Raw genomic sequence first — 26,219 nt, 5'->3', positions numbered from 1 at the left:
GGTTGGGAGGTAAAGCTCTGCAGATAAACTTTCCAACTCTGGGGCTGCCCTGACCAGGGACAGAGACTTTTGGGTCATTGGACTTTTGGGAGGGAGGGATAGCTCAGTGCTTTGAGCATTGCCCTGCTAAACCCAGGGTTGTGAGTTCAATCCTTGAGGGGGCCATTTAGGGATCTGGGGCAAAAATTGGGGATTGGTCCTGCTTTGAGCAGGGGGTTGGACTAGGTGACCTCCTGAGGTCCTTTCCAACCCTGATATTCTATGATTCTATGATTGATTCTATGATCCCCACAAGCCTGACCCTTTCAGCCCCATCCCCTCTAGCCTGTCCTTCTCCCAGTCCCAGCCTCCCCCCATCCCACACTTGATTCCATGTCCCAAGTTCAGTCTCCCCTTTACCCCACCTCGGTTCTTTGGCCCAGTCTCTCTATATCCCTACTCCATGCAGGGCCTTAGGTGCTTTGTTGCCCAGGGCAGAAAAGTTTTCAGCCCTGCCCTCTACCACCGAAAAGGCCTCCTCCCCCTCCCCCAAACACCCCACCTTGTTGATGATTTGGTGCTCCCAAATGCTGGCTCCCTGATTGCCTGCCCCTATGGCCAGCCCTGTCCTGGGTCCAATCTCCCCTCACCCCTCCCCAGAGCCATCCCTTGGGTAGGGCAAATCAGGGCAACCATTCTGAGCCCCTTGCTTTGGGGGGCACTGTGGGCCGGTGCGATTGGCCGGCCTGGTTGGTCCCAGAAGAGACGAATCTGTCACTTCCGCCCTGGGCCCCCCTAGGGATGGCCCTGCCCCTCCCTGGCTCTTTGTCCTAGGCCCAGTCTCCCCCATCACCACTCAGTGCCACATACCATCCCAGTCACCCAGCATTTTCACATGCCAGTCCCCACACCACCACCTCATCTGAGTCACAGTCCCTCCCACTCAGCTTCATGTCCCAGTCCCTGTCCCCCGGTTCCTCCTTCTGCTTGTTACTGCCTAGGCTGTGGGCACCAAGGTCTCCTTGTGTCCAGCACCACAGTAACTCCTGGCTGTAGAGGAACTTCAGGGAAAGTCCTACTCCACCGCCACAGTCCAAGGCACCGGGGAGCTGTGATGGGATGGAGCATGCTCAGTGCAGATGGGGGAGAATTTAGCTGTCAAACTCTAACAGGTCTCTGCTGAGCATGTGCAAACTGAGATTTTTCAGAGACTCAAAACTTGGCCAGATTTGAGCAGTTTTGCATAGGAAAAGCAAAAAGCACACCCCTGACCTGAAAGTGACGCGCCAGCCAATTTTCAAGTCTCTGCTTGAAAGCATGGAAGTGCTATAGTTTCTCAATGAAACAACTGTAAGAATTTTTTAACATTAGGAAAAATAATGTATTTTGCCTAATCTTGTTCTAAGAAATGGCTGGTTTTTACTGTTACTTCTGAAAAATAATTGAGCCTGAGGCAGACACCCAGCCTGGGAAATTTCAGCCCAAACAGATAAAGTTTAACAACTGAAAACAGGGTCTTTTAAGAAAAGTGTCAGGCAACCTTAACTATGGGCAGAGCTGTCTGGCTGTCTATAATGTGTGTGAAAGGTGACAAATTAACATCCCTGAAGAATAAATGCTTCTATCTGGGTCTGATTTTGAGAGGTACTGACAGGGTCATCCTTACCCAAATGCAAAGTACGTAGCTGCGTAGGGCACCAGGAAATTTGGGGCACCACATTTCCTGCTGCCCTATGCAGCTGCATGCTGCTCCAGGACCCTGCCCCGCCTCTTCCCACCCTTGCCTTGCCCCCACTCCACCCCTTCCCCAAAGCCCTTGCTCTGCCCTAGCCCTGCCTCTTCCCGCCCCTTTCCCTCAGGACTGCAGCAGGGGTCGGGCACCCTGCACTCACCGGATGGCGGTAAATGGAAGAGCGACCTGGCCCCAGCCTGCTCCGTGCTGCCGGCTTCCAGCCGCTCCGCCGGTGAGTGCTGGGGGGCGGTTCCCTCCTGCCCCCAGTCCCAAGGCTGGGAGCCAGGGGATCAGAGCAGAGCGGGCTGGGGCCAGGTCATCCACTTCCCACCACCCCGTGAGCGCAGGGTCAGGCCCGCCCTGCAATCACCGGGAGGCAGGAAGTGGAGTGACCCGGTCCCAACCCACTCTGCCGGCTCCTGCTGGGGGGCGAGGTTTCCCCTGTCACAGAGTGTGGGGGAGTCAGAGCCCTGCACCCCACACTTCCTGTGATTCACTGCGACTCTTAGCGAGCCAGCAAAATGGAAGGTTTATTAGACAACAGGAACACAGTCCAAATCAGAGCGTGTAGGTACAGACAACAGGACACCCTCAGTCAGGTCCATCTGGGGGGCAGGAAGCTTAGACCCCAGCCCTGGGGTTCCCTCTGTTTCCCCAGTCCACTTCCAAACTCAAAAGCCCCTCCAGCAGTCTCCCCCAGCCTTTGTCCAACTTCCTGGGCAAAAGGTGTCACCTGCCTCCCTCCCCCGCATCCTGGGCTCAGGTTACAGGCTCAGGTATTGTCCCTCCAGTGAAGCCACCCCCATTACCAATGCAGACAGTCCCAGTAAAACTCCCCTGCAACATCCTCAGGTCAATCCTCCCCACTCCCTGCTCCGTCACACCCTCCAAGCCTGCTCCTGCCTCCCCGCGGAGGCCTGGGACCAGCCCCCCCCACGGAAGCCTGGGGCCACCCCCATGCCACTGTGCGGGGGAGCTGTGTAGGGCACCAAAATGGCTAGGGACGGCCCTGGGTACTGAACATCCTCATTTCCAGCTGACTTTAATGGGAGTTGAAGGTGCTCAGCTTTTTGTAGGATCTGCCCCTATATCCAGAGACTCTGAGCAATACGTGCAGTGGCAATGCAAGCTGCCCCATGAACACAATTTGGAAAGCGAAATGTTTTCCAACCTGGCCCCATATCACTATTTCCAGGATCAGCCTCACTATGAACATCAGGTGAAAGCTCTCAACATCCACTCCACGGTGTGCCCTTATTTCCACCCTAAAGGCCTGATCTGACCCCCAGAGAAAACAGTGGGAGTCTTTTCAGTTACGTCAGTGGTTACTGGATTGGGGCTTACATAAGTGAATTACATTTGGCCCTTTCCAGTATGAACCCTTTGCTCAGTGAGATATCAGAAACCTTCAACGTTATTTTCCTGGTTAGTTCCTTTAGAACGTAGGGACCTAATTCACCTGGACCTCTCAGTACTTTGCCAACTTTTAATGACGCTAATTGCTTAAGTGGACAAGTGTAACTAACAGTTTTAACAGTGTACACCAGCCAGCTCAGCTACTGTCCCTGTGGAGCACCTCCCTCTGCCCACACACCTGTCAGCCACACCCAGAACATCACTGAATTTTTCTCTTCTTTCTAGTCAGCTTTTAAATTTTTTTTAGTCAAGATTTCACTGCACTTGCCTGCACTGGTTCATCACCCCCCTGCTACACTTCACCAGCAGTTTGCGTCAGGCAGCAGCTCTTGTCTGTGGCTCCGCATCCCGATGTTCTCATTTACTTATCACAGAGGGGAGTACATTAACTACCTCGTTAAGGTCAATTAATAAATCTTCCAAATTTTCATTAGAAGGAGAGAGCAGCAGTAAGTAATTGTATGCTGGGGGGTTCTACTGCTTGGAATGTGGCTACTATCACACATCTCCCAGTACTGCCGACTCCAAGCCTTTGAAAAGTATGAGTCAGATCTCAAAAAATTAGGAGCTTTTTTGAAAAAAAAGTCATGTTGTTTCTCATGTGCTTTCCAGCTTTTTTCACCTAGGGAAGCCTCACACCCTCAATTTGTGTATGACCGTCTCAGGTTCAAAATTCAAGCTTCAATACTTTCTCAAAAAGGCAGACGTCCCCATTGCACCCGCTGAGAGGACTGTGCTTACTTTCTGTATCCTCTGGGTATGGAGGGTTGCCAACCTTACAGGATTTTCCTGGTGTCTCCAGAAATTAAAGATTAATCTTTAATTAAAGATTATGTCATGTGATGAAACCTCCAGGAATATGTCCAAACAAAACTGGCAACTCTGGGGAGCTGCCATTCTATGCCCTTCCTCCCACTCCCTCTCTAGACAAGGCAGGAAACTTCCCATTCACATTCACCTGCCATGTTCCCCAACATGTTTCCCCATGTTCCCTTATTCCCTACTACTTCCTACATTCCCCTACCCCCATGTTTCCTTCCTTCCCCCTCACATTCCCCTACCCATCACTCTCTGCCATGCCATATTCCCCTGCAACCCTTCTCAGTCTGCTCCCCACATTCCCCTGTACCCCTCAGCCTGCCTCCCGCTCCCCACATTCCCCTGCACTCCTCAGCTTGCCTCCCACTCCCCACATTCCCCTCTGCCTCCTGCTATCCAAACTCTGACTGGGATACATTCCTGCCTAGTTTCCTAACACATTCCACTTCCTGGCAACTCATTCTTGGCACCTCCACATTCTCCTATTCAACACCTGGCACTCACAGGTGACTAAAAAGCCACCATGTTCCCTGAAGCCAGCCTGGGTCCCACCCTACTGTGAAAACAATGGGAGATGGAGGCCATCTCTGCTGGGAACAGCTTTGCTTTCCCCTGAAAGGTCAAAGGGACAGGGCAGCCATCTTGGCCGTCCTCAGGGATAGACTGTGGCTTTAGTTCCACAGGTAGGAATAGAGGAACTACACACTATTACTACACTACACACTGAAGAAATTCATGAGAACCCTTGAAAAAATAATACTGCAAGATTCACTGTTGTGTCTTTTGCTCTTTACATAATAAACATGCTATAAAGGAATTACACGGGTAGTGCAGGGTCCAGATAACTGTGTTCACTGAATGTACGCATCATGCAAGGTCTCACTGCATATACACACTGCTGCTCTGGCTGGTTCTGGCAGCTTCTAAAACATGCAAAAAATGGTGAGGCTCACAAACTATTTAAATGGCTACTACCCTATTCTTACACACTATATTCCCAATAAAATCATGAAAGTTGGCTACATTGGGGTGCTGAACCTTTACACAGCAAGAGTTTCTCCGTTTATGCCACTTCCACCTCTATAAGCCAAATTCATCTCTGGTTTAAGTAGGCACAACTCCTGTTGATTTCATTGGAAGTTGCACCTGCTTAATTTGGTCCTGTATATTTTAAAGTTCTCAAGGTAAAATAGACTCCAAGATCCCTTTTACATTGCTGATATAATGCAGCCTGTTGAAGGCTGAACAGTTTGGGCAACATACTCACCTATGCCCCATTATCAACATACAAAAGTGTAATGTATAACACAAGCTTAATTTTATATTCAACAGCACTACACTTTAAAGCAGAAATCCCCAATCTGTGCAGCATGCTCCCACAGGGAGGTGCAGGGGAACATCTGGGAAGGGCATGGCTGGGGCCCGGGTAGAATAACCAGATGTCCCGATTTTACAGGGACAGTCTCGATATTTGGGGCTTTGTGTTATATAGGTACCTATTACCCCTAACCTCCTGTCTCGACTTTTCATACTTGCTGTCTGATCACAGTAGGCCTGGACCAGCCCCCAAGGAGTCGGGGAGGGAGCACCACACAGCTCCGCTCCTGGGCCCGGCTGCTGGTCCCATGCCCAGGGTCCTGGCTGCTGGTCCTGCTTTTGGGGCTCCAATCCCAGCCGTAGCTGTCGGCCCTGTGCCCAAGGTCCCGGCTGCTGGCCCTACACCTGTGGTTCCGACCTCCGGCCCTGCTCCCGGGGTCCTGGCTGCCTGCCCGCCCCACACCTGTGGTTCCGACTGCTGGCCCTGCTCCCAGGGTCCTGGCTGCCTGCCCCACGCCTATGGTTCCGACTGCTGGCCCCGCTCCCGGGGTCCTGGCTGCCTGCCCCACGCCTGGAGATCTGGCTGCCAGCCCCGCTCCTGGGGTTCTGCTTCCGGTCGCAGCTGCCAGCCCTGTCCCTGCACCTGGGACACCGGCTGCTGGCCTCAGCCCCTGGCCGAGGCTTGGCTCCTGCCCCTGCCTCCAGCTATGGCCCCAGCCTCAGCCCTCTTACCCCTGTCTGCGTACCCCATCCCAGAGCCATCGCCCTGCTCCTGGCCGCACCTCCGGAGGGCAGGGAAGGTGCAGATGGGCGGCCGGGGGGGGGGGGCACAAGGTAAAAAGTTTGGGAACCACTGCTTTAAAGAATAGTAATTCTGTATACATAACAGAAACAAGTAGAGGTAACATAAATCCAGATGAACCACACTATAAACTTTGCCCTGTTAATTTTAGTTAGGATCTGATTCCACCACACTTCCTTTTAGTACCTTACTCTATGAATACTTAAGGCTATGTCTACACTACGCACCTTTTAGTGACACAGGTGTGTTGCTACAGCTGTGCCACTACAAAGGTGCACAATACAGCTGCAGTTTGTCGGCAGGAGAGAGCTCCTTTGTTGGCAGGAGAAAGCCGGCAGCTTTTTGTCAGTAAAACTTTTGTTGTTCGGTGGTGTGTTTGCTTTTTTCACACCCCTGAACGAAAAAAATTTTACCAACAAAAGTGCAGCATAGACAAAGCCTGAGTTCACACAAAGATAGTTGTGCTTCAAGGTAATGTGTTGCTGGATACACAGAGCACTTGTCTCTCCAGAGCTGTCAATACAGCACTTTTCACCAACACTCCATTAATACACTTAAAACAGATTTCAAGAGGGGTAGCCATGTTAGTCTGTATCAACAAAAACAATGCAGAATCCTTGTGGCACCTTAGAGTAACAAATTTATTTGGGCATAAGCTTTCGTGGGCTATAACCCACTTCATCAGAGGCATGGAGTGGAAAATACAGTAGGCAGGTATAAATACACAGCACATGAAAAGATGGGAGTTGCCTTACTGAGTGGGGGGGTCAGTGCTGACGAGGCCAATTCACATCCACATCCACCCTAATTGAATTGGCAAATTGTGATCAATGACACATTCATTTTTCCTGAGGTTAAAATGCATTAAATGCCAGTAAAACACTACCACATCCAACAAAAGCAAACATACTGCTCATTATTTCTCTTAACACAGCTGACCTGAATAACTGACATGTATTGACTAGAAACCTGCTGTACATATATAACAATTAGCTTCTTATCTCACTAATCCAAATGCCTATCACAATGTCATCATTCTTTGGGTGGAAAGTAAGTTAGACATTAGTATGTTTCTCTTGCTACATTCTGAATGGTGAAGCCTCATGGAAGAGGAGTATTTTTCTTACATCACCTTTGCTTCTGAAATAAAACCTTCAAACATTGGTAGAAAAGAGATTTGGTACTAAATCTGCAAATAAAGAGTCCAGCCTGGAATTACTGGACCTAAAATACTTTGAGACATGCAGGAGCAGAGTAAAATGGAACAGGGCCCAGCTCCATCAGTACGTTAGGCTGCCTTACACTCCTTCCCCTCCCAATTCACCCAGCTGGAAAAACTACACAAAGTTCAAGGCAGTGGAGAATCAGGCCCAGATGAAGAGGGTAGGTCAGGGCTGCAAAAAACAAAAAGCCAGAAGGAGCTTTCACCCCATCCTCTTTCTGAGGAGATGGAGGAGTTCTGCAATTTATATATATATATAAAGTATATATACACACACACACTAATGAGTAAGGCTGCAAGTTTGTCATGGAGGTCACAGATTCCGTGACTTCTGTAGCAGCCAGTGCGTCTGGCCTGGGGGCAGCTCAGGCAGCCCCTGTGCCAGTCGCATCGTCCACTGCTGGGCAATCTCAGGCCTGCCCCCGCCAGCAGCAGAGTTGGGATGGGGTGAGGTGGGCTCTGGGTGGCGCTTACCTGGGGGGCTCCCTGGAAGTGGCTACATCCCCCCTGCTCAGCTCCTAGGTGGAGGCATGGCCACACGCTGCTGCCCACCCTTCCCCCCCCCCCAGCACCCGTGGTGCCCCCACCTCCCCCGAACTTCCCAAGGGTTATATAGTAGAAGTCATGGACAGGTCACAGGCTGTGAATTTTTGTTTACTGCCCGTGACTTTTAGTAAAAATACCCATGACTAAAACGTAGCCTTACTGATGGGTAAGCACTGAGTCCATTGTGCAATGGGAGCATATCAGAAAGCCAACCTGAAGTGGTGGTACACATATCTTTGTGTGCAGGACAGGCAGCCTTAACTCTACTGCTGAGCTGTGAAAAATAAAATAAAAATATAATATAAATGATCCAAATTGCTGATAGATATTGCAGCAACTGACGTACCAGAACAGACCAGTCTGTCTAGCCAGGTAACCTACCACGCAGTGGCTAGATGCTAGAGAGTAAGCTTATTGTTTTTGATCATTTTTACTGCATTTGTCCTGCCAATAAGGGGTTATGGTGAATAGGATCAAATGCTGATGTCATTAAAAATGTATCTAGTAGATGCTTAAAGCTGAACTGGTATAACTGCTATTTTTCACTTGATTCATGACTAAACCCTTTTGTTTTCAGTTTAAACCGATTTTTACGGGAAAAAATTCTGGGTTTTACAAAAAGTAGTATTCATTTTTTTCTGATTTTCACCCTACTTTTGTATAATTCAAATATATAAAAAATAAGTTGTTTTATTAGAATACAATACATTGCATGAGATATATGTATTACAATACATTAGTCTGTGTGTATATGCAAAGCTGCCTGTTGAAGTAAGGCTATGTATTAGTCTAGAAGATACACGCGATAAACAAACAGGCTCGCATGCAAACTCTGAAGTGTGTGCGCTTCTGAACGTACTGATGAATCTCACGCCCACCACGTACACATTTCAAGCTGTTAGCAGATAAGTTTAAAGATTTGACACACTAAAATGGGAAGAAAAATGAAAATCTGTCCTTCTGTCCACCAAAATAAACCCCGATATTTATCCAGACAATTATTAATACTTTTTGCACTGATTTTCAGCAGTTTTTGTTGTTGTAATAATAAATTCTGATAAATTTCTGGGAAAAATTAAATAAAACACAAACCGAAAACAAAGGCCTTATTCATGACTGACAAGATATTTGAAATTTCAGAAACGTATGATATGAAGAATCTTATCTAATATTTCTAAGGTTTTAGGTTCCAACAACAACCCATCTGTTTTAAACCATGCTTTGTCAAGACTGAAGTGTGATGTTTGGGGTAGAAAGATACGTATGGGAGTGTGCCATCCATGTATCAGGAGATCCCCATCTATTAGCTTGTTTGAACTAACTGCAAATATCTTTAGGAAGTGCAGATAGATCGCAAGTGGTTCAATTACCAAAGTGTGTGTGTGTGTATGTTGGAGGGGGGTTTAAAAAAATTCCAGTGTAATGTTTCCATTCATATTATTTCATATAATTGTATCATGCCCCTCTTATTAACAATTCTGTCCCCGTTAGCTAACAATTCTGATTATGACATGTGAGCCAGAAAAGAATCCAGATGGCTCTCTCATAGCTGCATCACCTTTGCAGGAGAAAGTAGTAACGTTGTCCTTTTGTGACTAAAGTAAGCAGCCAGGACTCTGAACACGTACTGGGAGTGGGGCTGGTGAGTTAGAGGACACCATTTCAATAGTCACTCCCCTGAGTACAAATAGTTCCCTCCCCCATCCTTCAAAGGAACTCGACAATGGGAGGCGAGGCTAAGAGTGGGGACCAAGTGGAGGGTGGGTGAGGCATTAAGTGGCTCACTGGTGGTGTCAATATTGTCAACCGCAAACATTAAAAATCATGTCAGCCTCCCTCCTCCCAGGAAAACATGAGACTGGCTTTGAAAAATCATCCATTGCTGCATGAAGGGTAATCCTTGCTACCATGGAAGTCACATCCCTATACACCAACATCCCCCACAATGACAGTGTAGCTGCCTGCCTCAAATATTTATAAAATAACAGACAACCCTCAGATATCCACCCCGAACACATCACCAGCCTCATCCATTTCATCCTCACCCATAACAATAACAAAACCATGGGTAAGCGTCCCCCAATATGCCAACCTCTTCATGGACCACCTCGAAGAAGAATTTCTGGACAAATACACCAGGATATGAATGATATATCTCAGACAGGTCAATGATATTTTCTGGACAAATGGTTTAAGCGCCCTCACAGATTTCCACCACCACGCCCACAGCTACCGCCCGTTCGTTAAAGCGCCTCGGGAAGACTCCCACACCAGCACCAATTCCCCGCACACAACCGCAAAGCAGCAGCGGGGGGGGCTGAGAAAGGCCTTGGCAGGAAAGGAACCTGACGCAGAGTGAAGGAACCTGAAAGGAGGAGCTGACCACAGACGGGGTCACATGTAATTCGGGAGCGTTGCCAAACTCTGTCGGAACCAGGTTTGAACTGAGAAAGATCAGGTTCTTCAGGGTCCTGCCTTAGACCTTTTCTCGGGACCGCGCGGGCCTCCCGCCCACCACCGTGCAATGCACTCCCAAGGGCTGGCACCCGCTAGGCCCCGGCTGGCATCAGGCGCTGGGTTGCCTCGGGAACCAGCCCCTCAGAGGGCGCGCGGCTCGCACCCGCCCGAACCGGACCCGGACCTTCCTTAGCCCCACCCTTCCGTGCGCGCATGAGGCGCTTTGATTGGTGGGACTCCGCCGGCGCTGCTTTGCGGGGATTGGCTGAGGCCTGGGGTGACAGAGCCCGGGCTCCCTGCTGGCGGTGGCGCGCCGGGCGGGGGCAGTGGCGGTTGGCGGCCGTTGCTCTTGGGGCTCGCGCTCGCTCGCCCGCGCACCGCGATGCCGCTGGAGTTCGAGCTGTGCCCGGGCCGGCGGGTCGGGGGGGCCCAGCCCTGCTTCATCATCGCCGAGATCGGCCAGAACCACCAGGGGGACCTCGCCATTGCCAAGCAGATGATCCGCATGGTCAAGGTGCGCGCGGCCGGGGCGGGGCTGAAGGGACCCGCGCTCTGCTGGGAGCAAAGGGGCGGGGTCTCTGTGGGGAGCAGGCTGCGGGAGGTCTGGGGGGCGGGGTCTAGGGGGGGTCTGGGGGAGTGGGTGTTGGTCGGAGAGCGCTTGGAGGAGGTGTCTGTGGGGAGCAGGGTTGCTGGGGGTCGGTGGGCGCTGGGGGGAGGGGTCTGTGGGGAGCAGGGTTGCTGGGGGGAGTGAGTGGGGTCGGAGGCGCTGAGGGAGGGGTCTGTAGGGGTGAGGGGTCTGTGGGGAGCAGGGGCTCTGGGGGAGTGGATGGGGGTCGGAGGGCGCTGGGGGAGGGGTCTGTAGGGGGGAGGGGTCTGTGGGGAGCAGGGGCTCTGGAGGAGTGGGTGGGGGTCGGAGGGTGCTGGGGGAGGGGTCTGTAGGGGCGAGGGGTCTGTGGGGAGTGGGGCCTCTGGGGGAGTGGATGGGGGTCGGAGGGCGCTGGGGGAGGGGTCTGTAGGGGTGAGGGGTCTGTGGGGAGCAGGGTTGCTGGGGGGAGTGAGTGGGGTCGGAGGCGCTGGGGGAGGGGTCTGTAGGGGTGAGGGGTCTGTGGGGAGCAGGGGCTCTGGAGGAGTGGGTGGGGGTCGGAGGGTGCTGGGGGAGGGGTCTGTAGGGGCGAGGGGTCTGTGGGGAGTGGGGCCTCTGGGGGAGTGGATGGGGGTCGGAGGGCGCTGGGGGAGGGGTCTGTAGGGGTGAGGGGTCTGTGGGGAGCAGGGTTGCTGGGGGGAGTGAGTGGGGGTTGGAGGGCACTGGGGCGAGAGGTCTGTGGGGAGCAGGGTTGCTGGGGGTCGGAGGGCGCTGGGGGGAGGGGTCTGTAAGGGCGAGGGGTCTGTGGGGAGCAGGGTTGCTGGGGGGAGTGAGTGGGGGTTGGAGGGCGCTGGGGCAAGGGGTCTGTGGGGAGCAGGGTTGCTGGGGATTGGTGGGCGCTGGGGGGAGGGGTCTGTAAGGGCGAGGGGTCTGTGGGGAGCAGGGGCTCTGGGGGAGTGGGTGGAGGTCGGAGGGCACTGGGGTGAGGGGTCTGGGGAGCAGGGTTGCTGGGGGGAGTGAGAGGGGATCAAAGGGCGCTCGGGCGAGGGATATGTAGGTGTGAGGGGTCTGTGGGGAGCAGGGATGCTGGGGGGAGTGAGTGGGGGTCGGAGGGCGCTGGGGGAGGGGTCTGTAGGGGTGAGGGGGTCTGTGGGGAGTAGGGGCTCTGGGGGAGTGGGTGGGGTCAGAGGGTGTGGGGAAGGGGTCTGTAGGGGTGAGGGGTCTGTGGGGAGCAGAGGCTCTGGGGGAGTGGGTGGGGGTTGGAGAGCGCTGGGGGGAAGGGTCTGTAGGGGCGAGGGCTCTGGGGGAAGGGCTCTGTATGTGTGCTTGGGGAGAAGCTAGGGCGCTGGGGGCTGTAGGGGTGGGGCAGGCATGCTGTGTTGAAGGGTCTATAAGGGAGCAGGGGTGTTAGGGGGAGGGGGAGCAGGTTTCAGGGGTGGGGCGACCCCAGAAGCTTTGCAAGAGGATGGGGTGTCCTATTCACTGCTCCCTGTGAGCAGTGAATTTCAGCACCGCTCCCCAGCAGCATCACTGCCTTCCCACATACCCTCTCCAGAGATCAGGGAGCCCTGGGAGTGCAGGTCAGTGAGAGCCCGTGGGCATCTGCTGGCACAATGGAGCTCTGAGCTGGCCTAGGTGCCCCACAAGATTAGAGGCAGGACAGCAGTCCTCTCCTAGCTGGTGACGTGTCACACTGAAAAAGATTTATCTAAAGCTAGTGAAGTGAAAGGAGGAAGTGGCCCAATTAACCTACCATGGTCCTCCTTTGACTATATGATCACATACTGTTTATGCAGGATCCTGCCTCATTCACCACATGACCGAGTACATGTATGGAGCCATATGTACCATACAGAGTGTTATTGTATAATAAAAGTCAGTGTGCAACTGTGAAGAATGGAGGATTTTTTTTAACCCTTATCCCTCTGGTAAATCAGAGCTGATTTGAATCTTATCCATGAAAGGCACATTTGCCACTTGGCACTATATCCCTGTCAAATTTTAAGTTTCTTCATCTCCCACTGAGGTGCCAGAGCTGTTTTTTTTTTAAAGCTGCATTTTTAAATAGAAAAATTGCTTTTTTCCCCAATTCTGTAATTGAAAACATCTGAACCATTTTCCCAACTTAAAAAAAAATTGATGGGGGACTGAACAAGTGTGTCAGATTTTACCTAATAAAGCAAGAGATTGTAAAAATCTTATAAGAAACTGAAAAGGAACTATCTACCTGTACTATATATGCTTGGTGTATGAATGATTGCTGTCCACTTGGCACTGCAACTTTGACTTATATTTTGTTATTTTCACTGAACTTCCAAATAGCACTCTTTAGTAAGGTGTCTATAGAGGATCGGTGTTTTCTATATAAAAGCTGATATTCAATATGGAAATAATTGATGTGATTAGTTGACAGTACACATACATGGTTTTTAAAAATGTTTGTCTTTGTTGCATGTGATCCTAAATTATTTTTACGGACACCCTCACACAGTTACTTTCGTTAGTTCTGTCAAAGATAGAAGACGCTGCTATATGTGAAAATAAGTCTTAAAATGAGAATGTTAGTCAGACTGTTACTTTGGTTCTGTGTATTTCTTTTCAGCAGTACTTATGAACTATAGATTCAGTGGCACCTGTCCTGTGCAGATTCTAAGATGATATGTCTTTCAGGAGTGTGGAGCAGACTGTGCCAAGTTCCAGAAGAGTGAGTTGGAGCACAAATTTAACAAAAAAGCCCTGGAGAGGCCCTATACCTCCAAACACTCCTGGGGAAAGACTTATGGAGAGCACAAGCGCCACCTGGAGTTCAGTCATGACCAGTATCGAGAGCTGCAAAAGTATGCAAAGGAGATAGGCATCTACTTCACAGCCTCTGGCATGGATGAGGTACATGAGCTATAGTGGGACAGAGAGCAAAATGCAATTCTTGCATTAATACAGTTGTAGTATTGTGTGATTTGTATGTTAAACTAACATCAAGGGTCTGTTTGGACTCTAAACTACAAAACAAATGAAAATTAGAGCCAGTGTACAACTTTGTCCTAAATCAGTCCCATTGTGTGTCAGGGCTTGTCTACACTGGCACTTTACAGTGCTGCAACTTTCTCGCTCAGGGGTGTGAAAAAACATCCCCCTGAGTGCAACAAGTTTCAGCACTGTAAAGCACCCGTGTAAACAGTGCACCGGTGCTGGGAGCCATGTCTCTCATAGAGGTCGGTGTTTTAGAGAGAGAAAAAGCTCTTTCCCAGCGCTCTGTCATGACTACACAAGCCACATTAAAGTGCTGCCACAGCAGTGCTTTACTGTTGCCAGTGTAGACTAGCCCCCAGTTACAGTTGCATATGTTTCCTACCCAATGTCCCCCAAATACATTTTCTCATACGCTGAAGTGCCAACACACAATGGAGCAAGTTAAAGAAAAGGTCTCAGCCAGAATTCTGAATAACTTGATCTTTATCAGTTTAAACCTGGTTACAAAAGAGTTTGGCAACTCTCCCAAGTTACATGTTACCCTGTCTATGGTCCACTCCTCCTTTCAGGTTCCTTCAGCCTTCACTTTGCATCAAATTCCTTTCCTGTCAAGGCCTTTCTCAGCCCTGCCCCTGCTATTTTGCAGTTTTGTCTGTTTGCTAGCCACCATACCCCCTTTGCATGACCCAAACCACAAAACTAATGGTCCCTTTTGTTGTCTTTTCCTACTCTTTGGTCAGGAATCCTTCCATCCAACTCCCTCTTCCCGAAACACCCTGATCCTGTCTGACAGTCTCTTACCCACTCTGCCTTCAAGTCCTCTCCTATAAACACATTTTCTCCATGAAGCCTATAATTCTGCTGCTTCCATCAAAGGTGTGTGTGTGTCTAAAGAAATAAAAAGGCCCTCTGTAATCTTCAACTGTTGTAGTTGCTGAGTTCAGTTATGCACATAATCTTGATGTTAACAGATAATCCTTTGAACATGAGGTATAGCTGAAGTCTGTTAACTGGAAAATTCAACAGGTATAGTCTCATTTTCAGTGTGTTTCAGCTGAAGTGTCTGATAAACTTTGCTTTTCAATTTTGGCCTAGAAACAGATGAGCAAAAATACTGTTATGGGTCACTTCATGCTGCCTTCAAGTCAGGGAGGCTTGCTAAATAATGGATAGTGAACTTTTACATTAACAAATAAAACCCAACAATCCCTCATGTGTTCTTACATCTGGGATCTTAAAGTGGGATTTTCAAAGAGACACTTTTGAAAACCCCGCCCTTCATTATTTGGTGTTTGATCTACAAAGTACGAAACACTTATCATGAAGTGCCAAGCCCCTTCCATCTCCCAATGGCTAGCTGAAGTTGCTTAGCACCTTCCAGGATAAATTCTTTTTTACTTTGGATGCTGCTATCTTGTGACTGAGGCAGCCCTCCTAATTTATTTGACAATATTGACCCAAAAAGGCACAAATGCATAATGTATTTGTCTAAGGAGCTGCCTGCAGCCCTCATCGTGACTATTGTTTTGACTGTAAATGCTTCATGCAGTGAAATATTTTTCAATTTGTAATATAAACTGAACATAACTAATAGAATTTTGTGCTATAGAAGATGTAGAGTTAAGTTGTTAATGATATGAGGAAGAGATTTTGATTAATGTAAAGTATAAAGGAAGTGAGTGACTCCTTTATTTACTCTGTTCCAATTTGTAGTGAAGATAAAACAGAGTCCCAGTGAACCACTCTGTGTGCACCGTGTGCGTCATTCAAGGTTATTTCCTATTCCTTGAATCTCTCCCATACGATTTGCCAACTTTTCATAAGAAATGATTCATAGATTCCAAGGCCAGAAGGGACCATTCTGATCATCTAATCTGACCTCCTGAGTAACACAGGCCACAGAATTTCCCCAAAATAATTCCTAGAACATATATTTTTAGAAAATTAGCATAGAGTTAGAAAATAGCTGTTATGCTTAAGAAGGGCTGGGCTCCAAATCTCTATTTTGTGTAATCTTCCCCAAGCCCTTTCAGTGGTAACAGGGGGCCACAAATCTAATTTGTTTATTTAGTTCAAATAATTATGAAGAGCTACAACAGCGTAAGCACAAGAAATTTGATTTAGCATCATAGAGGCGGGGCAAATTAGAATAGATCATAGTTGCTTTTGTTTTTCCTCTTTCTGGCATAAATCCTAGACCCAGATCCTGAAAGATATTTAGGCATCTAACTCCTGTTAACTTCAGTGCAAGTTTGGTGAGTAAATACCTTTTGGAGATCCGGGCCTTAGCCTCTAAATAAACCCCATAACTACAATTAATGAGTTGCAGAATTTTCTGTCCTTTCCAGCATTGACAAAGTTGTGTAGCTATTCTAATGTCTTCCCAAAACAGAGCAAGTGTGGAGGAGTTTTGTAACAGCTCTGCTGATAATGGTTTTATTTTTAATTCCTCCAGATGACTCCTCTACTTAGAGGCCAATTACAATTGTAATGGCAGTCATTGCATGATCTCTGATAATACCTGAATTATTTTGTCTGCAGCACATAAGTTTTTAGAAGAGGGTTGAGTATAATTAACATTTCGAAAAGCTGTTAATATTTCACATGTTCTGATGCAGCTTTATATGTATCTTCTTAGTTGCATTTATAAAATAGAAGTGTCTTCTGGCTTCCTATGTAGGGTGGTAACATTTTTTCCAGATGCCACTTAACAGTTCTGAAGTAATTTTTCCCATAATAGGAATAATTTTTTTTCTTGCTATCCTCTAACTACTGAATAAACAGCTCTTAAATATACAATTATAGAACCTCTAAATAGTTTAGAGACTTGTATCATTTTCTATTCTGACTTCTTTATTTTAAAAAATGGCGGGGGGATCCCTTCTCTTTAGAATGAAAGCATTCTATAAACAAAAGTAGCCACCTGGTAATTTACATCTGGGCCTCCAGAAAACAAAGTCCTAAGAGAGGAGTTGATCACTGTTTCAGAAGGTTGGTGATACCTTTCACCTTTGGGGTCATTGATTCAAATCCAGCCCAAGCTGATAACTGGCTGAAAGTTGTTACCATTTGATGAGTGAAATGAGTTGATCTTAGTCCATTCCTAGTGGACAAAGGTTCACATCACAAAAATCACCAGCAGGCTCCCCATAGACCAAGGTGCATCAACTCAAAGAGGCACCCAGACCCTCTCCATAACAACAGATGCAAAACCTGTAGACATATGTCCACCGCTATGATGATCAATACCCCCACCCCCCACAGCACACCATTCAAAATCCTTGGGACCTACGCATGCCTATCACAACATGTGGTATATCTCATCTAGTGCACTAAATGCCCCAGTAAGAACTATGTGGGTGAAACCAGACAATCACTATGCTCTACAATGAACTCACACAGAAAAATAAGTCAAAAACACCATATTACCTCTGGGTGAACACTTTTCACAAAGTGATCACTCCATTCTGACCTCTCAGGCCTCATCCTCAAAGGAACCTGCCTAATACCTTCAAAAGACATGCGTAAGAGCTTAAATTTATAATTTTGCTAGACACTAAAAATCATGGACTTAAGTGTCTTTATTATTACCACAACTTGTAACCCACTAACTCTTCTTTGACTGTGGAAGTGTTAACTGGCCACTTCACCGTAACAGTTTCTCACAATACATTAACTACGTATGCTAAAAAAATGGTTGCACCTTGTATTTAGCTGTGACACACTGAGTGCCTTTCCCAGACCTGAAGAAGAGCTCTGTGTAAGCTCAAAAGCTTGTCTCTCTCACCAACAAAAGATATTACCTCCCCTACCTCTCCTATATCATGGCTACACTACCACCTGAAGCAAAAATCACCAGCTCAGCTGAATCTGATTAATGTCACTTGAGAGAGGCCAAAGATTAAAAACACCTGGAAGCTGCACTACTCTCTGATGCCTAGAGGTGGGACCTTCAGTTCATGGTGGAGGCACATAGGCAAATCGATGTGGTGAAGCTAGTGCTGTTGCTCCTCATTCTGTGGATAGCAACAAAGATACTTTGATATAGCCCCAAGGATCTCAAAGCAATTCATGGACAGCCGATATCAGTCTCTAGCTCTATCTATCCAGCACCTTTCCTGGCCAGTAAATTTAGTCACACTGTAGACACTATACTTAATCTTGCTAGACTAAACTTCTTGGGCCAAATTCAGTGCTGTTTGGGATTTCACAGGGTGTTAGTCTGCAGAATTTGGCCCCATGCATTCAATATGTTGTCCCTGATCCGGGAGTGGGAAGTGGTGTGATTGATACTATAGGGATACGTTTTCGTTGGAGTATGTGTGTGCATAGCCTTGAATATCAAGTACTTTTGTTACAATTACCTAGTCTTTCTTATGGAAAAGAAGGGCTTAGTTATCCACTGTGGGTGATTCTTTGTTGATGTTGAGTAGGAGGGGGACTGGCAATTTTAGGAATTAAAAAAAAAAAATGTGTTCTCTTTTCATAGATGGCGGTCGAGTTTCTGCATGAACTGGATGTTCCATTTTTTAAAGTAGGATCAGGGGATACAAACAATTTTCCATATTTGGAAAAAACAGCAAAGAAAGGTGAATGGTTTTATTTTTGACTTTTTTATTAACCGTCACTGAGTCCCAGTATATCAGGTCCCAACCATTTACCTCCCACTTGAGACAGTTTCAGTAATTTCTCAGTTTCAGATTATGTCTCCTTGTGAATTCCTTTAGATATCGTCTGTTACAGCCTGGCCCAAGCGCTCTCTCTAAATGGACCACCAGTCTGTTGTGCATGAAGCCAGCTGCTGGAGCCCACATACGTCTAAGCCCCTGGTTCTAGCTCTGGGTTTCTCAGGCACACTCCCAGGTGTAGAGTGCATATCTAACATCCTTCTTGAGCAGTTGGTCCCTGCAGTCCAGCCACTTTAGACCCCAAAACCAGTGACCTAGCTCTCCCAAGCCCCCAGTTGCTTGTACATGTTCCATCCAAGCTCCACCTCTCTGTGGGCACTCTGAGCTTTATTTACCCCTTCAGTGACAGCATGGCAGGAAAGCAAGGAACACAGACATAGCAACGGGATTTCTTAATCACAAACAATTTACTCTTAACAAAGTACAGTAGAGAGATATAGATCTTTAGAAAATAACAAACAGTCCTAAATGCAGTGCCCCCCCATTCCCGATTTCACCCATTCTATGAGTCCTCGGTGTGATCAGCATCCATAGGCTAGTCAGCTTGTCCTGCCTCCTTAGCCTAGTCGTCTTGTATGTCTCTGTGGTCTGGCCCCTTTCTTAGAGAAGCTCCCCTGTTTTAAAACAGTCTCTGTTCCTCTTTTTCCCATGTCCTTCAGCTAGGAGCGTTCTGGGTTCCAGCTGCCTCCCTGCTCTCTCCCCTCTTGGCTTAGAGCCCATGAAACAAAATGAGGTTAGCAATTTAACACAGACATACCCTCAACCTGTCACAGCATCAGTTTTAGCAATCAGGCAAACTTAATATCATGCATCTTTAAATAGAATGCAATTGCTCGTAGTGTATTTTAGCGTTAAGTGAACAACAGACATGGTGTTTTTGTTGCTGGCATAACATTCTTTCTAGTTTAACTAATTTCAGACAGCAAAATGAAATTCTTGATAAATGCTTAGGTGCGGTGATCTAGTAGCTCTGACATCTCAGGGATTCTCTACACACACAGTTGCACTGGTTTAACTAAAGGTGTGATTTTTTTTTTAAACTGATTTAGTTAAACTGGTACAAAAGGCTGTGTGGACACACTTAGTTTAGTTTAACCAACCTTATATTGCTTTAGCTTAAATCAGTTTGGAACAAGTTTCAGCTATGTCAAAATAAGCCACTCTTGCACTGAAATAGCAGTAGTCAACCTTTTGGACCAGTATAACCGAATCTGTTTAAATTCACATCTTTTGTTAAACCAATGCAACTTTCATATATAGATTAGCCCTAAGTCATGAAGCCTTGGGAGAAAAATGACCGTTTGTTTTACCGGCTAGGTCGCCCAATGGTAATTTCCAGTGGGATGCAGTCAATGGACACAATGCACAAGGTTTATCAGCTTGTGAAACCGATCAATCCCAACTTCTGCATTCTCCAGTGCACTAGTGCTTACCCTCTTCAGCCTGAAGATGTCAACCTCCATGTGATAACGGTCAGTGAATCATATGTAATGTACAGCATATAGGGAAGGCAGGGCACAGATGAAATAATGCACTTTTACTTCAATTCCTAGATCTTGGTGATGCTGGTATTTGCTGCTGAGAGGGCAGAAAATATCATGTTTCTCTAGTTCCCCTAAGGATCAAAGTGAAAGCTTCTGCTGGAGCCCTGATTGGCAGAATGTGGCATCAAGAAACTTGATTTATTTATTATCAGTCGATACATGCACACTTAAACGGTGCTGGGTGTGAAATATGCATGGAAATATTATCTTGTGCTTGCATTCTATCGTGGCATAAAACAAAAATGTGTAGGCAATCAGACACTAAGAACCTAGATAGTAGGTCAGGTCAGAAAACTTTAATATTTCCAATGAAAAGCAAGAATGTGATTAAAATGCATCTGTGCCCTGAGATAGTATGTTCCTGTTGGTAGTAGGCACATGGACATTTGTAATTACTAAGGATACTGAGGTAAGAAAATAAATGTTTGCAAAACTGTTGAAAATATTTAAGTACATGCTTAACAAAATGCACATGAGTAGTTGCATTGTTTTCAGTGAGACTATTCATGCATATATAAGCACTTTTAGGATCAGGTCTGAAGTATCCTCTGCTGCAATGTTATGTGTGGTGCTTTATTTTAAAGTTAATCTGTATCCAAAGGCTTTCATAGACATTTTTAAATTGGTTCTGTCCAGTTGACTCTTGGATGGGAACAGAGACACACATTGTTAGTGTAACCCACTACCTTTGGCGTTTAGGTGCTGACGGATACAACTTAACTAGGAAAAACACCAGAGAAGTTTTAAGGTACAATGAGCCAACCCTTCCTTACTCATGCTGGTTGTCCCAGTGAACCCCTTAAACAAAATCAGGCTAGTCAGTAGTGCAGTGCATCTAGTTCATGTTAATTGAAAGCAGGATTTACCTGTTAAACAGCCAACCATTTGTTTTATGACACTAGTTGTCTGTATATTCACTTACAGGCATTGTTACATTTGCTCTCTGTGACTCTGAAATTGATATCCTTATAATTCAGATCAACTTTGTTGTAATTCAAGGCGTATCAGTCAGCTTTTCCCGATATCCCCATTGGCTATTCTGGACATGAGACTGGTGTAGCCATTTCAGTAGCAGCAGTTGCTATGGGTGCTAAAGTACTGGAACGCCATGTGACTTTGGACAAAACATGGAAAGGAAGTGATCACCAGGCATCCCTGGAGCCGAATGAACTGGCAGAATTGGTGAGAACGATCCGTCTGGTGGAAAAAGCAATGGGGTCTCCAGTCAAACAGCTCTTGCCCTGTGAAATGGCCTGTAATGAAAAGGTAACTTTCCTTTTGAATTCACATGTAGCTAAAGGCCAACTAGACTGACAACTACTTGTTCTTTGTTTAGTATGTAGGAGAAGTTACTTGCAAACTTAACTGCAGATCCTCTTCTACTCCCATTAATATTGCTCCTTCTGCATCCCCATCCCAAACTCTTTTGCTGCTGATAGCAGCAACAGCATTCATGTGTAGACACTTCTAATGCTCCAGAGTTTGTTTGTTAGCACAGACTTACTACTGTGTATAATTCATTCATTAGTTTTGTCAGCATATAAATATTTCTACTGATAATCTTGCCAAGGTGGGCAAGTACAGTGCAGCTCCAGTTAACCAAAGGTTGGCTGCAGTGCCCTCTGGTAGAGTCAGGCTTGAGCCATAGGCATCCATAGACCTCTTCTCTTCTAGTAACCTGACCAGTCTGGGGGAAGGTAGGCTTTCTTCACTGTGACTAGAAGAACCCCAATCATTCACACTCCTGATTCTAGAAAGCATTTGGGTGACACCTTTGCCCTCAATACAATGCGGCATTCAGCTATATTTACAGTGAAGATTTCCATACTAAGACATCTTTGCTAAACTGATTTGAAATGAGTGCATTTTGAAAGTAGAGCAGACATGAGAGAGGAAAGTCAGTGAGTTTTCTTTGTAGCTGGTAAGAAAAAGACCTCATTTTCCATCTCTTTCGCTTGTCCTTGGTACTTTATGAATTAGAATGCACTTGGCTCAATTTTCTAACCCTCTTCTGTTGGTATTTCTGTAGCTGGGAAAGTCCGTGGTGGCAAAAGTGCCTATCCCTGAAGGTACGGTGCTGACTCTTGCCATGCTCACAGTGAAGGTGGGAGAACCTAAAGGATACCTCCCAGAAGAAATTTTTGATCTGGTTGGCAAAAAGGTCAAAATAAACATTGAAGAAGATGAAACAATCACTGAAGATGCAATAGAAAATCATGTTAAAAAAGTGAAATGCTAAATGTAAGCATTCACTTCTGTATTGTTCATAACATGCTGTGCAGTACAGTACTGCAGCCATACTCTTTGGAATTAATAGCATGGTACATTAGAAATGAAGGGATTTAGGTATGAGAATCTGAACAGAATTTCTATGTCATGTTGGCAAAAAGATATTTGCCATGAAATTATGAACCCAGTTTTATTAGAAGTTGTGTAATATTGTGCTAAAAAAGGATGTAATCTTCAACATCACCAAAGATCCTGTTCAGAAATGTCTTGTATACTGCTCATTGTCATGATCTCGCAGTAATGGTTATTTGGGTGATGGTTTATTTCAGTGAACAGTATGTACAGGTTCCTTTTGGGATGATCTAGATCTAAGATGTCAATATGCACGTACCAGTCTCAGTAGAACTATCCTAGCAGAAACATGTCTCATTAGACAATTATGCAGTAAATATTCCCACTGACCTTTCTTTTTTTTGTAAACACCTTTAATCATCTGATGCTAGAGACTGGATTACGTACAGCATTTCTGCTCCACTGTGACAAATCATTAGTGTCTCCTGGCTACCTTTCCTCCCCATCATCTCCTTTACAGTGAGAATTGCAGCCTCCTGCTACAGCAGCCTTGCTCCTTGCCAACTGATGGCTGCTGCTTCGCTCCTGCATGCAGGGTTATAGGCTAGGAGAAATGGCAGCTATGGGCTGCAGGTAATACTCTTCAGTTACCTTAATAACTGGAGAAATACCTTATTAGAATTGATAAAGTCATTTTTATCAATTATGTTGATGGAACTTTCTACCTCCTATGACTTTAGGTATCTTGGACACCCTGACAATATAAGCAGAGGTGTGGGCTGCTTAATGTTTATCTTAAACGTACTACTGCAGTGCCTATACATTTAAGATGGGAAGAGGTTGTTTCATTCAGTTTCTTGCTTAAATTGTATGAATCATGATTGTGAGCTTCAGTTGATTCAGTATGCTTGCCTTAGTAGAAGATGATGCTAAATGATTGTTAAAATAAACATTTTTATTGAAAACTTAAAACAAAAATGAATCAAGTTTGTCAAACAAAAACTGCAACTTTGCCATTTCATTTTAACAAGGAGACCTAGCCCTTGCATTTTTCTTAATATCCCATGCACTACAATACAGATGAGAACATTATTGTAGGTGTGCCTCTGGCATTGCTAGGCCTGTGCTCTCACAAGGTTAGCGAATACAGTAGTTAAAGTGCTACAGCTGGGTCTACACTAGAAAAAGGACTTTTGTGGATATAATCTAAGAAATCATTCTGAAGTTTAAGTATTATGGATTTGGGAAAAGAACAAGCCACCACTCTTATGACTGTTGCTCTCAAAGTTACTGTATTTGTAAAGTTGGGTGTGCATAACAACCCACTTGCATGTGAGTGTGTTAAAACACTGTCCTCATTAAGCAGCAATAATTGAGTGCCTTTGAAATTAGAAAGCTGGAGAGAAATTAAAGTAAAATCTCCCAGCTCCATAAGCTCTGTGGTGGAAGTGACAATGCAGCTAGAATCTAAGGTGGAGATGGTCCTTTTCTACATGCCTCCGACTTCCAAATGGGAGCTGTACAGCATCACAGTGCTTCCTCTCACAATACCCTGCTAGTATATGGGTGAAGGGTGGCCACCTTCAGAACTGCTGCAGTGTGCATTTCTGGAGGAGTGCATCTACGGAAAGTTTGACTGTAAAACAGTAGGACAGGCTTCCACCAGTGGCGAGTGTGCTGTACTACTTAAATCAGCTCAATTCAAGGTCTAGTTACTGGAGCCGAACAACACTAGATAGTGGAGATATAGAAGCCCTTACTCCAGGAAAATCTGAAATGAGTTTTAGGCAACAGTGAAAGCAATCCTTCGATTGTTCTTGGAAGCTTTTTACCATGGGCTATTTCAGTTACTGGATCTTTCTCCAAATTCAGACAAATAACAAAATTAAACTAAAAGTTGTATCTTACATAAACCAAGCTCAGAGTTATACCTATGGCAAGATGGTAATCTCTCCAACCAGCTGGAGGTAGGGTAGTAGTTTAATAAAATGGACTGCTAGCTCCTGTTCTAAATGTCAGTTGCAAAAATTATGATAGCTATCATGTAATTTAAAATAGGACAGTGTTCTATTTTGTAAGCCACAATCCACTACAAAAACAGTGTAAAATTGCTTTAGTCTTTTAGACACCCTGAGGAGGATTCTTACAATTCCATAACCTGATGCCATTCATAAATGGCAGAAGAGCACTTTGAAAATACAATCATGTAAAAATCACCCATCTATAATAGTACCTTCTGGGGTATTTGATTTGACAAAGACCTGAGTATCTAAACTGGGTACTGAGAATCACATTTTAGTGATCAATATTGAGTCAGAAATATACCTGTAGCTACACCCTTTAAAGCCTTACAGCATGGTTGCTGTAATCTGGGAGAATTAATTTATAACTCCTTTTAAAGTAGTTTTACACACACATAATTGAAAAGCAGGCTCCATTTCTTTGTCTCATCACTTCCTAAGTCAGTTTGCAGATTGTTATTGCACCTTCCCATAGCCTAAGTGCTGGGTAAAGAGGCTCTGTGAACTTGCAGCGGAACGTATGCAGGTGGGCCATACCATCCGTTACATTATAGAACGAGAGGATGCCAGCCTCGTAATCCAGGAAAACACCAATTCGTTCGGGATCGTCATGTGTTAGGATCAGGGTCCTCTCTCCTTTGTGAAATGCCCAATATTCAAGGTCAAACCTTTTTATACACCAGGATGCTCTGTTCCACCCTAGTCGACAAGTTTCGGAGTCTCCATGTCTCTTGATTGAAGGGAACGCTGCTCCAATCCACCATCCTTGTCCAGCATGAAGCACGTCCACTTCCCAGTAATGGCTCCCAGAGAAGAAGGCATCTTTGCTCAAGACTTGCCATAACTTATCAAATCTCTGGGGGCTAGAAGGGTAAAATTTCCTCCTCCAGCTGCAGCTTACTGTAAGACGATCCTCAGACAAACTCAACCTGGGATGAAGGCTATCGTATTCCAGGGTTGGAGATCTCGCATCTAGAACCAAACCCATAAGTATGTTACATCTAATTATTTGAAACTTGCATGAGTGACTAATAGAGATCTCTTGAGACAAGTCAGGCCTAATTCCTATGAATGATGGCAAGTCTATCAGAGCACTGAAACTGACTATGGTAGAGGATTGTAACTTTGTTGGGAAAATACAACTTAAACCCCCCCCCCCTTTTTTTTTTTTTAAGGAAAACTGCATTTTTGATTACTTGTAGTTTAAGAAACGTGTGAAGGGAGAGGCCCTAAAACAAACTATAAATTAATGTCCTGTTTTTTTACAAACTGGTTTAAAACATTATGAGTAAAATGTAACCAAGGAAAACTGCTTTGCATAAAACTGGAGGACACAATATCAGGGAGAACCAAATTTTAACCAAATTCAGCACATTAAATAACAAATAAGTATAAAATACCAACTATTGCTGTAGATTTTAAGGACAAGTTTATTTTTCTTAGAACTGATTTTTCTACTTAGATTCATAGATACTAAGGTCAGAAGGGACCATTATGATCATCTAGTCCAACTTCCTGCACAACGCAGGCCACAGAATCTCACCCACTCACTCCTGCGATAAACCTCTCACCTATGTCTGAGCTACTGAAGTCCTCAAATCGTGGTTTAAAGGCTTCAAGGAGCAGAGAATCCTCCAGCAAGTGACCCGTGCCCCATGCTACAGAGGAAGGTGAAAAACCTCCAGGGCCTCTTCCAATCTGCCCTGGAGGAAAATTCCTTCCCGACCCCAAATATGGCGATCAGCTAAACCCTGAGCATATGGGCAAGATTCACCAGCCAGATACCCAAGAAAGAATTTTCTGTAGTAACTCAGGTCCCACC

The 26,219-nt window shown here is 46.0% G+C and overlaps 2 protein-coding genes across 5 annotated transcripts in view; one reads left to right on the top strand and one right to left on the bottom strand.

Moving 5' to 3' along the window:
• Positions 1-10,574: 10,574 nt before the first annotated feature.
• NANS (N-acetylneuraminate synthase) lies at positions 10,575-23,340 on the top strand. The gene is made up of 6 exons (XM_073345762.1): positions 10,575-10,804; positions 13,544-13,759; positions 18,333-18,432; positions 19,849-20,003; positions 21,075-21,341; positions 22,105-23,340. The coding sequence occupies exons 1-6, from the start codon at positions 10,673-10,675 to the stop codon at positions 22,312-22,314; spliced, it is 1,080 nt and encodes a 359-aa protein (XP_073201863.1). The 5' UTR covers positions 10,575-10,672; the 3' UTR covers positions 22,315-23,340.
• Positions 14,317-26,219, bottom strand: part of TRIM14 (tripartite motif containing 14) — a 42,475-nt gene continuing 30,572 nt past the window's right edge. The window contains exon 6 of one of the 4 annotated variants that reach the window (XM_073345761.1): positions 14,317-14,934. In XM_073345761.1, the coding sequence (XP_073201862.1) occupies positions 14,924-14,934 (11 nt within the window). In that variant the 3' untranslated portion in view covers positions 14,317-14,923. Of the gene's footprint in view, positions 14,935-23,310; positions 25,370-26,219 lie in introns of those variants that run through there. The other 3 variants (XM_073345758.1, XM_073345759.1, XR_012159146.1) reach the window with 3 other exon arrangements.

Source organism: Lepidochelys kempii, chromosome 5, assembly GCF_965140265.1.
Source record: "Lepidochelys kempii isolate rLepKem1 chromosome 5, rLepKem1.hap2, whole genome shotgun sequence".
NCBI lineage: Eukaryota > Metazoa > Chordata > Testudines > Cheloniidae > Lepidochelys > Lepidochelys kempii.
Note: the sequence above shows the minus strand (reverse complement) of the source record. Positions and strands in the feature narration are given on the sequence as shown.

Excerpts from the sequence above, each read along its gene's own strand:
- NANS (XM_073345762.1), top strand. The coding sequence starts at position 10,673 with ATGCCGCTGGAGTTCGAGCTGTGCCCGGGCCGGCGGGTCGGGGGGGCC. Across the intron at positions 10,805-13,543 it reads AGATGATCCGCATGGTCAAG|GAGTGTGGAGCAGACTGTGC; the intron begins GTGCGCGCGGCC and ends TATGTCTTTCAG. Across the intron at positions 13,760-18,332 it reads CAGCCTCTGGCATGGATGAG|ATGGCGGTCGAGTTTCTGCA; the intron begins GTACATGAGCTA and ends CTCTTTTCATAG.